Raw genomic sequence first — 12,899 nt, forward strand, 5'->3', positions numbered from 1 at the left:
ATGTTTAGGAATTTTATGCAAAAGTTAATACTGTAAGACTAAATAAAGCTTTTTATAGTCTCATAACTTATGTTAATCTGTAGGAGGCCAGTTTTTACTTTGTGAAGGTGATACTGTTTGCACCATTGGCCATCTTTTAATTTTATTTATTTAATTTTTTTTTTTTTGCAGGAACTCCTATCATGAGAACGCAGGTGACACCCAGCAATTCAAAAGCATTGTCTGTGTTATGGGGTCCTCTAGATGAGTTTGTGGTGACAGGTCATGAAGATGGTTGTGTAATCAAATGGGACATGCGTACTGGTAAGAAGGTATGTATACATACATTGGTTGATTTTGTGTGTAACTGGTTAATTAACTTTAAATGCAGTATATAAGAAAATAGGTTGAAGTTGGACTTAATTCTGGGGAGTCCAGAAGACATCTTGTAAAGCAATTCAAATAATGTATGTTGGTGTATTCAGATATGTAATTTTTGTTGTTAACATTGACCATCTATAGAGGGAAATTGGAAAATGAATGAAATATCACTGCCTCAGATCATGTGCACTATGTATTTAGCAAACCTAGACATGTTCGATGAAAATCAGCAAGTTAATCAACATTGGAGCATAGTTTATTTGCCAACCCCATGTGATTGAAACTAAGAACAGATTGCATTATGGGTAGAACAGCAAATCTAGGACCTAACTTTTCATCAGAATTATAATTAAGATGAAAATGAGCCTAGTAATTACAAAATTCAGGGAGCAAGAGTGCTGAAGTTTTCAATATCAGACACACTGTGGCCTAATTAGTCACTTTGGAACCTAGAGAGAAATCTTGGGATAGACTGCTGATGAATTACAAGATTGTGAAGTGATGAGTGTTATGAAACAATCTGTGCTTTCATATGGAAGAATGAAAAGCGCTGTAAAGTTGTTTTTGTGATAAAACTAGTAATGTATAGTCTGTTGGAATTTGCAATTTTAAGTCATGCATCAAGGCAAATTTGTTTATTACATACCCTTACAAAAGTTAGGTTTCTTTTCTTTTTAGTATATTTACAACTTCAGTAATCTAGTCTGAAACGGTAAATAAAGATGTTTCAGAGACAATTCAATAACAGCCGAAGATAGGTAAGCGCAGATTACTCGATATATGAAAGCATAGATTCGTATGTTAGGAAAAATACAAATTTCTTTTTATTTTGGTATATTTAGAGATAAATGCCACTGTATACAAGAAAAAGGAATATATTCTTATATAGATAGTGCACCTACAAGATGAATGCACAAGTGATGATGTAAAAGTTAATACTGTAATTTCATTATAATCGTGAACTGACTTGTCTTAGGTTTAATATTATCCATGTCAGTGGTCAGTGGAAACTTAAAGTATATGTTAGTTTATTGTGCACAAAAATATACATTGAATACTGTATTAGACTAGAGTACAGTACACTGCCTGTCACCATGGCATTTGCTTCTGCTAGATGTATGTCTTACATATGCCCAGTATATATTGTTCCTATGAGAATGCAAACCATTTCCCTGTGATAGTGCAGAACTTTTCTGGCCTTTCCGCTATGCCCTGTAAAGGGGTAGTGCCATCAGTGCACCTCGTGCAGTACACTGCAGGCATTACTTAAGGTTCTTTGCAGCATGCCTTTGGCCCCTAGCTGCAACCCCTTTCTTTCCTTTTACTGTACCTCCTTTCATATTCTCTTCCATCTTCCTTTCCACCCTCTCCTAACAATTGATTCATAATGTAGCTGCAATGTTTTCTTTTTGTTACACCTTTCAAACCCTGTACTGTCAATTTCCCTTTCAGCGCTGAATGACCTCATAGGTCCCAGTGCTCGGTCTTTGGCTTAAATTCTATATTCAGTTCAACATGTTGACAGAGTTTTGAATAATCAGTCTGGCCAACGTTGGGCATTCTGGGTGACCCCTCATTTTTGTGTTCATGGACCACATACTTTGGCTAAGGGGTTTGGTGATACTTCTGTTGCTATTCCTGCTGTTCTTACTAAGGAGGTCAACCCATGGCCCCCCCCCTTTTGCTGTTGTTATTGTAGGAGAAGCCCATGTGGTTTTTCCCATTGGTGGTACTCCAGATCTTGTACCTGCCTTGACTGTGTACTTGGCTGTCGTAAAGAGTGAGATGTGAAGCCAGATAATGGTAATGGTGTATAATGAATTAATAGTATGTTTCTTCCCATACCTCAGTGTCAATCTCTTCTTCCTCTTCTTTGTAATTGTCCTCTGCCTCTTTTTCCTCCCATAGAAAGTAGTAGTAGTAGTCTGGAGGAAGTCAAAGAAGGCTTTGCATTTGTATTTCCATTCTCATTTGCTCACTGCGCATGGAATGTTCAAGGTTTGTAGGGTTGACTCTGGTGTCGTCTACAAGCTTGCTTGTGACCCCTCATATAAGTGCAGTTTATTTTTAGTGCTTGGCCATGATGATCATGTTCTTCACAATGAACTCCATTTGTCTTGGTATTCAATCAAGTTTTAACAAAAGATATGGATGGTACAGTAAACCCCCATATAGGGGGATGGGGAGAACTTGTGGCGAATAGCTAAACCCACAAATACTTCTAAAAACCCTTCTAAAAACACTTAGAACTGCCTGTTTTGATAGATAAAACATAAAAAAAACTCTAAAAATGCTTATCCCTGAGTATTTTAATAGTTTCATAACAAAAAGTGCATTTAGTCATGAAAATATGAAAATACAGCAATTAGTGAATATTTCTCAGTGAAAGATACCACAAATGGGCAGATTTTCTGTGAGTAATGGGTAGAATATAGGGGTTTACTGTATATTGTAATTAACAAAAAGTTGTTGATGTAACTAGAATGGAATAAGCACTACTGTACATTGTTGAGTAATTTTTTCAGCTGGTTTTGGGAAATATATTATTTCTGGACCCATTATTTTATAATTGGTTTCCATGGTAGATAGTTGCCTACCCACCAATATGGGAAGGGAGGATTCTCCAGTTTTCTTAGTGTGTGTTTAGTGCAGGACCTTATCAATCTCTGGTTTTTCATCCTTATGTGCCAGCCATATATGAGGTTTCAGGAGTAATTTTTTCCCCTGCTTATTATCATGATATTGGGTAGAGATTGAACTTTCCAGTCAGTCTCGAGAGATGATTCTTCCAGTGTTCATTTTTTCTTTATTTAATAAGTGGTCTCTTCTTTCTGTATTTCCTTTTACACCTGTTACTGCTTTCTAATAATAATGACAATAATACCCTTTATTGCAGCTCAGGGCCATATACATTGAATATACAAATACAATACACAAAATCTAGATACATAGGATAACATGATAAAAATAGTAATCGACGGTATCTACACAGTTGCTGAAGAAATAGAAAAAAAAGAATTCATAATAATGATAATGAAGGTAATTATATGGAGGGTAATAGTAAAAAAATATATTAACCCTTTCATATCTGCATAGTTATCACATCACTGAGGGCACATGAGCCCCGATGTGTCTGGTATAAGTGAAGCTTCGACAGTGCGAAAAAATAATTATTTCGAAAATTCAGCAAAAATAGAAATTTTATGCCAACAACGTTCATTTTGCTGTCCTTTTTTTCTAAATGTTTATATTTTATGGTGGAATAGTCAGAATAAGAGTCCCAGCCCTCTAAATACAAAAAATGTGAGTTATTTTCTAAAAAAAAATCTTTACTTATTTTCATATTTTCGTTCAGTAACAAAAAATATGAATGTCAGGAGAATGAATTATTTTTTATGAGAAAGCCAATAAAATTCTCTAAATATCGACATATAAAAGAATGGAAAACGAATAAGTCCAGTTGGTGAAAAATTGATAGAAAAAGGGCAAGAAACAGAGCGCTCTGCCATCTGTATGGTGAGAATTATCGCTAGAAAAAGATTTTTTGAAGAGCCCTATCTCGGTTATTTTTCATAGAAATTACTTTGTAAATATACGAAAATGTAGAGGAAAAGTTGAAGAATAATGTGAGAGTCAAGAAAAAAGAAATTTTTGTAACGGCAACAGTTTCATTTTGACGTTATAAATTGATTGAAACGAAAAAAAATGTTACCGTTGTCAACATTATTGTTAAGTAGCTCAAAAGCTATAACAGTTAGGCGAATGCATTATTTTTTATGAGAAAGCCAACAAAATTTCTAAATATTGATATATAAAACAATGAAAAACGGATAAGTCCAGTTGGTGAAAAATTTATAGAAAAGAAGGTAAGAAACAGAGCGATTTGACATATAAAACGTATGGGTGAGAATTGTCGCTAGAAAAAAGTTTTTTTTGAAGAGCCCTATCTCGGTTATTTTTCATAGAGATTACTTTGTAAATATACGAAAATGTAGAGGAAAAGATGTAGAATAAAGTGAGAGCCAAGAAAAATGGCTTTGGTAACGGCAACAGTTTCATTTTGACGTTATAAATTGATTGAAACGAAAAAAAATGTTACCGTAGTCAACATTATCGTTCGTAGCTCAAAAGCTATAACAGTTAGGCGAATGCATTATTTTTTATGAGAAAGCCAATAAAATTCTCTAAATATTGATATATAAAACAATGAAAAACGAATAAGTCCAGTTGGTGAAACAATTTATAGAAAAGAGGGTAAGAAACAGAGCGATTTGCCCGGCGTATGGTGAGAATTATCGCTAGAAAAAAGTTTTTTTGAAGAGCCCTATCTCGGTTATTTTTCATAGAAATTACTTTGTAAATATACGAAAATGTAGAGGAAAAGATGAAGAATAAAGTGAGAGTCAAGAAAAATGGCTTTGGTACAGGTAACAGTTTCATTTTTGACGTTATAATTTGATTGAAACGAAAAAAAAATGTTACCGTTGTCAACATTATCGTTCGTAGCTCAAAAGCTATAACAGTTAGGCGAATGAATAATTTTTATGAGAAAGCCAATAAAATTCCCTAAATATTGACATATAAAAAATGGAAAACGAATAAGTCCAGTTGGTGAAAAAATTGATAGAAAAGAGGGTGAGAAACAGAGCGCTCTGCCCGGCGTATGGTGAGAATTATCGCTAGAAATTTTTTTGAAGAGCCCTATCTCGGTTATTTTTCATAGAAATTACTTTGTAAATATACGAAAAAGTAGAGGAAAAGTTGAAGAATAAAGGAAAGCCAAGAAAATGGCTTTGGTAACGGCAACAGTTTCATTTTGACGTTATAAATTGATCGAAACGAAAAAAAAAGTTACCGTTGTCAACATTATTGTTCGTAGCTCAAAAACTATAACAGTTAGGCGAATGAATTATTTTTTTATGAGAAAGCCAAGAAAATTCTCTAAATATCGACATATAAAATAATGAAAAACGAATCAGCCCAGTTGGTGAAAAATTGATAGAAAAGTGGGTAAGAAACAGAGCGCCCGCCAGGCATACGTGAGAATTATCGCTAGACATTTTTTTGAAGAGCTCTACCTCGGATTTTTCACAGAAATCACTTTGTAAATATACAAAAATGTAGAGGAAAGGTTGAGGAATAAAGTGAGAGTCAAGAAAAATGGCTTTGGTAAGAGCAACAGTTTCATTTTTTGACGTTATAAGCTGTTCGAAACGAAAAAAAATGTTACCGTTGTCAACATTATCGTTCAGTAGCTCAAAAGCTATAACAGTTGGGTGAATGAATTATTTTTATGAGAAAGCCAACAAAAATTCTCTAAATATCGATATATATGATAATGAAAAATGAGATTCAGAGCCCTGCCTAAAATCCAGACGTCTCTATGTGATGCACTAACAAATTTCCGCTAGTTTTACCGCAAAAAACTTTGCGAAAGCATGTTGAAACTGTTCTCGATTGACGCCGCTTTATGTAAACAGCCACACGTGTTTACCCAGCCTCGTCACGCATGGTCTCTGACAGAAGTGTGGCCTGCCAGGCCTGCGTGGGTGCGATCAGCTGATGTCATTGTGAGAATTTCACTACGCCGTGGATTTTGCGCATGCACAGTAGAGGAACTAAAAATTTATAGAAAATAGAGGATACCAAACAGAGTGTTTCCAATAATGTAATCCTACATTTTATAAAAAAATGTAAGATACGAGAGAGAGAAACGTGGGTAGGATCAGCTGATTTCATTGTGGGAAATTTACTATGCCAGGAATTGGCGCATGCGCAGTATAGGCACTGCTTGCCTGGCGATCGATGCCTGAGTTACACGGTCCAAGGTATGCTTTACCCTATGGAAACCACCAACTGTCCGAAAATAAAAAAATTTACCCCTACCACACGTCACGAAAAATGTCGGTAAATTTTACGCTCAATTACGTCAGTCAGACAAGAAGGGGGGTAGGGGGTTATTGCGTAATATGACGTCAATTGGGTAGGAAAGGGTTAAAAATAAAAGAAAAATACAGAAAAATATAGATTGCAGACAATTTCCAGCTAGGGACCTTAGGTAGTTACAAAAGTCAGGTCCAGAAGGCTATATACAAAAATTGAAAATTGCAAAACTCTGCAATGATATTATTCACATTAATACTAAAAAAGGAAAAACACCAATAATAACAAGAAACATAGAAATATGATTAATAATAATAATAATAATAACAACAACATTAATAATAATAATAATAATAATGACAGATTCTTGAGATGACACTTCATAATTGCAAAAATAGAGAATAAGATGTTTAAGGAACAGATGCCTCATTATCCTCTCTTTCCCACAATTTAGATCTTCTTCTTGCCTCACTGCTTAGGATGCTTTGTATGAGCGAATTGCTGCTGTTTCTTAGTTGGGTGATCAGACTGGACATTGTTCGCCTCACAATGATTTTCAAATCATCCAGGAGGTTTTCTATGAACATATGCATGGCAGAGTGATAGCGAGGAGTGTTTTGAGGCGTCTCAGAGTGTCATTGTGAACAACGATATGTCTCATGGTCTCTCGGGTATAGCATGAGTGGAATAGCAGCAGTTTCGTTTCTCAGTGACAGAAGGCAAACTTCCTTGCAATCATGTTGCCAGTTGCACATAGTTTACGATGCCTCTGTTCTATGTCTGCCATATCTTTTAAGTCATCTGTGATAATGTGGCTCAAATACGGAAATTTATGCACGAATCCAGACGATGATTTCAGAAGAAAATTTGTGGTCCTACAATATGCTTAAGCGATCCCTGGAGCAGCGGCATACACTGGGTCTTGGTTTCGTTATATAGGATATCAAATTCCTGCTTTTCATATTGGTGGCAGGTGTCAATGAGTCACTTGAGCCTTACACTAAGTATATCTTAGTTTAACCAGACCACTGAGCTGGTTAACAGCTCTCCTAGGGCTGGCCCGAAGGATTAGATTTATTTTTACGTGGCTAAGAACCAACTGGTTACCTAGCAATGGGACCTACAGGTTATTGTGGAATCCGAACCACATTATGACGAGAAATGAATTTCTATCACCAGAAATAAATTCCTCTAATTCTTCATTGGCTGGTCGGAGAGTCAAACTCTGGGCCAACAACGTGCTAGCCAAAAGCACTACCCACCCCTCCAATGAAGAACTGAGACCTGGCACTGATGGGGAAAGCGGAACCATATTGTCAGAGTAACAGAGGTTGTTTCGTTGATAGTGCATCCGACTGGGAGTGAGTTCAGTTTTACATTCAGGGCATCTGTGTATGTATTAAACAGGTATGGAGAGAGAATGCCCCCTTGCCGGAGCCCGTTTGGGGAGCCAAAGGTGTATGACTGTACGTTAACCCATTTGACACAGAATTGCTGTGTGGAGAACCAACAACATAAAATGCCAATTAGATATAGAGGTGTGCCTCGTTTGTGCATCTTTTAGGAAGAGCTTCAGGTAATTTACTCTGTCAAATGCTTTTGTCACATCTACAAAACATAGGAAAACAGGAGAGGTTGATGATAGGTAATAGTTCAGCAATTCTTTCAGGATGTAGATGCAGGTGTCGGTTGAGTGGTTTGCTTTAAAGCTGAACTGGTTGTCAGTAGTGTGTAGAAAGGGGAGAAGTCTCACTAGGAAAACAGACTTGAGTATCTTTGATGCAATTGCAGTAATTGCAATTGGGTGATACAGTAATTGCCAGGTCAGCTGCATCCTTTAGCATGTTTTTTATTACTCTAATGGTATTAAGTGAACTAAGAGTATGTAGTCTGGGAGAAACTGGTGAATTATGCATGCACTGAATAGAGCAGCCAGCAAAATGTAAATTATCGGATGGCAGAATTTGAAAGCTTCAGCAGGTAGACCATCGCAGCCGGGCGATGTATTATTAGGTAGGTTGTTTATGGCATTGCTGATGTTACTTGGCGTTATACGATCGGCGAAATGAAACTGAATATCAATAAGGAGGTTATCTACTTCCCATCGGGAGTCTTGATTGTTTATGCAATTCAGGGTAGTGCTGAAGTGATCGCCCCACATTCTTGCAATAACCTTGTCACCGACGGCATCTCCTACTCTCTGTGATAGCTTTTTAGTTTTAGGATTTAGGGATTGAATGTCTTTCCATAGACAAGGGTAATCACCAGATTCTAATTTTCTAGACATTGCATCAGCTCTTGGCTGCTTTTCATTCAAGTTGCAATGCTAAAGGGCAAGTTTGAACTGCGCTCTCGCCTGCCTCATTAGCAGTGCAAAATATCCTTCCCTAGGGCTACCATTTTGCCTCCACAGTAAAAACATTTCTTGTGAATGTGTATATACTTCTTTAACCAAGTCATTCCATCCAGGTATATTACGAGAGTTGCCTTGATGAGATCTAAAGTTATCCTTGCTGGGGCAAGCATAATGGAAAATATATTTGAATAGAATTCTTTCAGATCTCTCCTGTGATGGTCATTTCTGCATTTTGGGTTCGTGCACAGTAAGGTGTCTGCTGGTTAAACTATTGACCGCAGCCTGGTTTCCCTAAAGGATCTGGTTTTCTGTTGGTTTTTGAAATCCCAGTTAACAGCTGGTGGGCGATCAGTTAGGGGGTTCACGGTAGGGAGGGATGGGGTACTGAATGACACTTGTAAGGGAATGTGATCATAGCCCATTGCAGGATCATAGCGAAAGTTGCAGGTCACAATAGAATCATGAAGTTGTGGGGATGTGATGCAGTGGTGCAGCCAAGAGGTTGTAATTGTGTATAGGAGGAGGGAGGGAGAAGCATTACATTGCTAATTTGGAGAGCGTGATTTTGACAGAAGTGAGTAAGTTCGTTATAAAATTGTTTTGCGCGGTGAGAATTAAGGCCCCAAGTTATACAAATATGATGAGCAGTAGAATTGCGAATAATGCTGTGTACCTCACCTAGTATCATGGCGTATTAATCATAACTGTTGTTCTTTTCCAGGGCATATAAACATTAATTATTAGGATCTTAGAGTCCCCTATTGTCACTTGAAGCCCCAGCAATGTATCACTCCTATAGGTCAACACATTCACCAAATTGTCTAACGATTTGTGCCACAGGAAAGAGAGGCCCCCTTTCGGGCAACCGGCTACTACATGATCTGTAACTTTCATTAATGAGGCCGAGAAAGCTGAAGCCTTCATGCACTGAATCGCAACTGGCAAGGCCATGAGGCCAGAGGAGTGTTTCTTGTAATGCAATGATATCTTTGAAGTTTTTGCAGATTAAAGAGCAGCATATTTTTTAGAAGCTTGAATTTCAAGTTAACCGTTAAATGCCGACTGGACGTATCGTATGTCGACTAAAATTGTCTGTCGGGTGCCGAGTGGATGTACCGCACGTCGACTACAAAAATTTCAACCTTGGTCAACTTTGATGGTCGACTGAAATGGTCGAAAAAACGCAATTGTAAGCTAAAACTCTTACATTCTAGTAATATTCAATCATTTACCTTCATTTTGCAACAAATTGGAAGTCTCTAGCACAATATTTCGATTTATGGTGAATTTTTGAAAAACTTTTTCCTTTGCGTCCACATTGTGTAACTTGGCTGAAAATTTCAGAAATTCTTTCATCATTTTGTCGCAATTTTTGCACCGTTTTATATTAGCCGTTACATAAAGTTTCATGTATGAAAATGTGTGCAATTTCATGTAAAATACAACAAAAAACAACCCATGGTTGTAGCTTTTATCAGTTTTGAAATATTTTCATATAAATCACGATAAGTGCCAAAATTTCAACCTTCGGTCAACTTTGACTTGACCGAAATGGTCGAAAAACGCAATTGTAAGCTATAACTCTTACATTCTAGTAATATTCAATCATTTACCTTCATTTTGCAACAGATTGGAAGTCTCTAGCACAATATTTCGATTTCTGGATCGGGGTCCCGTGTCACCCGGTGAAATAGTCCATTCAGCACTTATTTCTAGGTAATTCCGTTGCTAGGTACCAGAGAAAAGCTAAATGTAAAGCTGGGGTTACTACCCCCAGAGCGAGCTCCAAGAAATGGAGAAGTGTATGGTAAAGGGTGAGATTGTCACAATCACTGGACCCTGCCCTATAAAGATTCCCAATGTCAAAAGTCCCAACGAGAGGTGCCGATACAAACCCATGCACTACTCGCGGACTGTACACAAGGCAATGCTAGTCGCATTCCATTTTTAGCACGCGCTGTCGCACGTAATTTCGTTGTGCTCCTTATTTTGTGCCTTTTGCGCTATTATGGCATCCTCGCAAGGTTTTCTTCACCAAACTTGAGTACCAGTGTTTTGTTGTTTTATAGGCGATTGAGGCTCCTTATTTCCCTTTAGTTTAATAATTAAAGGATTTATAACGCCCGCCTCGATCTCCTCTCAGAAATCTCATGACCTCTCTTGGTCTTGGGTCGGCATGTTTGTTTTGTGTAATTTATTTGTAATTTTTCTTGTTTGGGATGTATTCCCAATTTGTGATTCCTAATTTAGTGGGTTTGATTATTTTTATGTTTGTTCTGTGCCCCTTTGCTACGAGAAGTGAAGTTTGGCGTTTAGGCTAAGAGCTTCCCCCTCGGGCCTATTCGCTTCTTATAATTTCTACATCATGCCTTAATTTTGTCCCTCACTTCTCTTAGCTTCTGGGAATCTTATTTTCATTGGTACTGTTGCAGTTATTTGCTTTGTTTTTGCAATTTAGTGAATTTTGTGAATTTTGTGTTCCCTTGCTGGTCAAGTGCGGTCTTGCTGTTTAGGCTACGTGGTTCCCCCCGGGCCTATTAAAATTATTATTATTATGGCTTTATTATACCTTATTTAAGACTCTCACTTCTCTAAGCTTATGGGAACATGATTTTCATTGGTACATTTAAGATTATTCTCTTTACGTTTGACCTTGTGCTTGGATGCTTTTGAATTTTGTTGATTATTTTGGGTACTTTTATATAACTGGAGGTCGGCCATTTCCCTTCACGTTCTTGTCGTGTTGGGCCTGGCTATCCTCCTACATGTACCTTATAGTAATTATCTGTTATATTATCCATTTATGTTTGGGTTGGTTAGTTAGCTTTTATCCCTCTCCTAGGCTTCCTTCCTTTGCATCGCCTCAGTTAGGTTAGCCTAGGGGTTAGGCTATAGCATTTTTTCCCTTCGGGGAAAAAAGGTTTAGGGGGGGCGATCTCGATCTGTACGTATGAGTTTCATGTCTGCGATCTCGATCTGTACATATGAGTTTCATGTCTGGTGCTTCCCTTTGTTTGGTTTTGGCTTGGATATATAGCCTACGTCCACCCTCTCCCTGTTTCGGCTTTTCACTTAAGCTAATGTTCCTGATAGGTTAAGCTGGCTTAGCGGGGGTTTACCTGCGTAGCCTATCCTAGTTCAATCCTTCTTTGGGTTGCTTACCAACTATAATTTATTGTATCGAGAAACCCCTTCCTCCCCATTTTGCCCAATCCCTTTTGTTCTCTCTCCCTTGGTTCGTTTTCAAGGTTTGTTAACTTACCAAGGCTTGAGAGCACTTTATCCTTATTTTGGTGCTGTAGCCTACATCCTCTCCTCTGCATTGATTGGTTTGTCCCTCGGTATTGAGTGTCTGACCTTATCGGTTGGCACCCCACCTAGGGCCTAGAGGTGACCGGGAGTGCTCTCCCCACTCCTGTTCACACTCCATTTACCTTTCTTTGCTCTCTCCTGGCTGTAGAGGTTTTTGCCCTTCCTCCCCTTTTCTCTCGCTCTTATTGTGCAACACAGCTCACATAGCGAGGGACAAATGAGGATCTCTGGGTGCCCGGGAGTGCTGTCCCACCCTGGTCGCTGCTTTGGGTTACCAACCTCCTGGCCTATCCCCCCACCCACCCCACCAGAATGATGTTTACCATGGGAGGGAGAGAATGAAAAACAGGGTGGGTCACCGGGTGACATGGGCCCCTCCCAGAAATAGATTTTTCCTTTGTCAAAATCCTTTTTCTGGATCGGGTCCCGTGTCACCGATTGGTGAAATAATAACAGAGAAATAAATATCATTCTTATGCTATTAAATACAATGAACTGCTTGTAAGGGAATAACTGAGGCAGTGAAGGGGAAAGTGACTAAGAATCAGAAAGGGAACCAGAGAGAGGGACAACGTTCCCTGCCGCCACCGTAGAGAATTTAAGAGCTTCTAAAGATTTCAAACAGTGACGTTTGAAAACTAGGGGAGAATTCCACCCTGAACATTTGGTAAGGTTCCTGAAATTCATCTAATGAAAATAATTAATGTAAGTGGCCACTGCTCTAATATCATGAGCTTTGGAATTGAACCTGAATAGGCTTGTTTAAGAAAATACAAAACTTGCTGCCTAATAGGAGACACAATGACAGTACCCCCCCGCCCTCCTTTTCTAATAAAGAGAGGGCCTGACAAAAATTGAGAGGTCCTGTCAAAATAAGCCTGTAAGGAATAAACTGGGCACAGAGACAGACCTTGGGAAAGGGGAGTACTTTCCAAGGTGACCACCCAAAATGAGGACCTTCAACTTTAGCTAGAAAGTTAGGGTGAGA

General features: G+C 38.2%; 1 protein-coding gene across 2 annotated transcripts in view; it reads left to right on the forward strand.

The window, feature by feature from the left end:
• eIF3i (eukaryotic translation initiation factor 3 subunit i) overlaps positions 1-12,899 on the forward strand; it is a 50,339-nt gene that overhangs the window by 30,863 nt on the left and 6,577 nt on the right. For both annotated transcript variants that reach the window (XM_067100146.1, XM_067100153.1), the window contains exon 3: positions 172-311. In XM_067100146.1, coding sequence (XP_066956247.1) covers positions 172-311 — 140 coding nt within the window. The remainder of the gene's footprint in view (positions 1-171; positions 312-12,899) is intronic.

Source organism: Macrobrachium rosenbergii, chromosome 4 (genome assembly GCF_040412425.1).
Source record: "Macrobrachium rosenbergii isolate ZJJX-2024 chromosome 4, ASM4041242v1, whole genome shotgun sequence".
NCBI classification, from domain to species: domain Eukaryota; kingdom Metazoa; phylum Arthropoda; class Malacostraca; order Decapoda; family Palaemonidae; genus Macrobrachium; species Macrobrachium rosenbergii.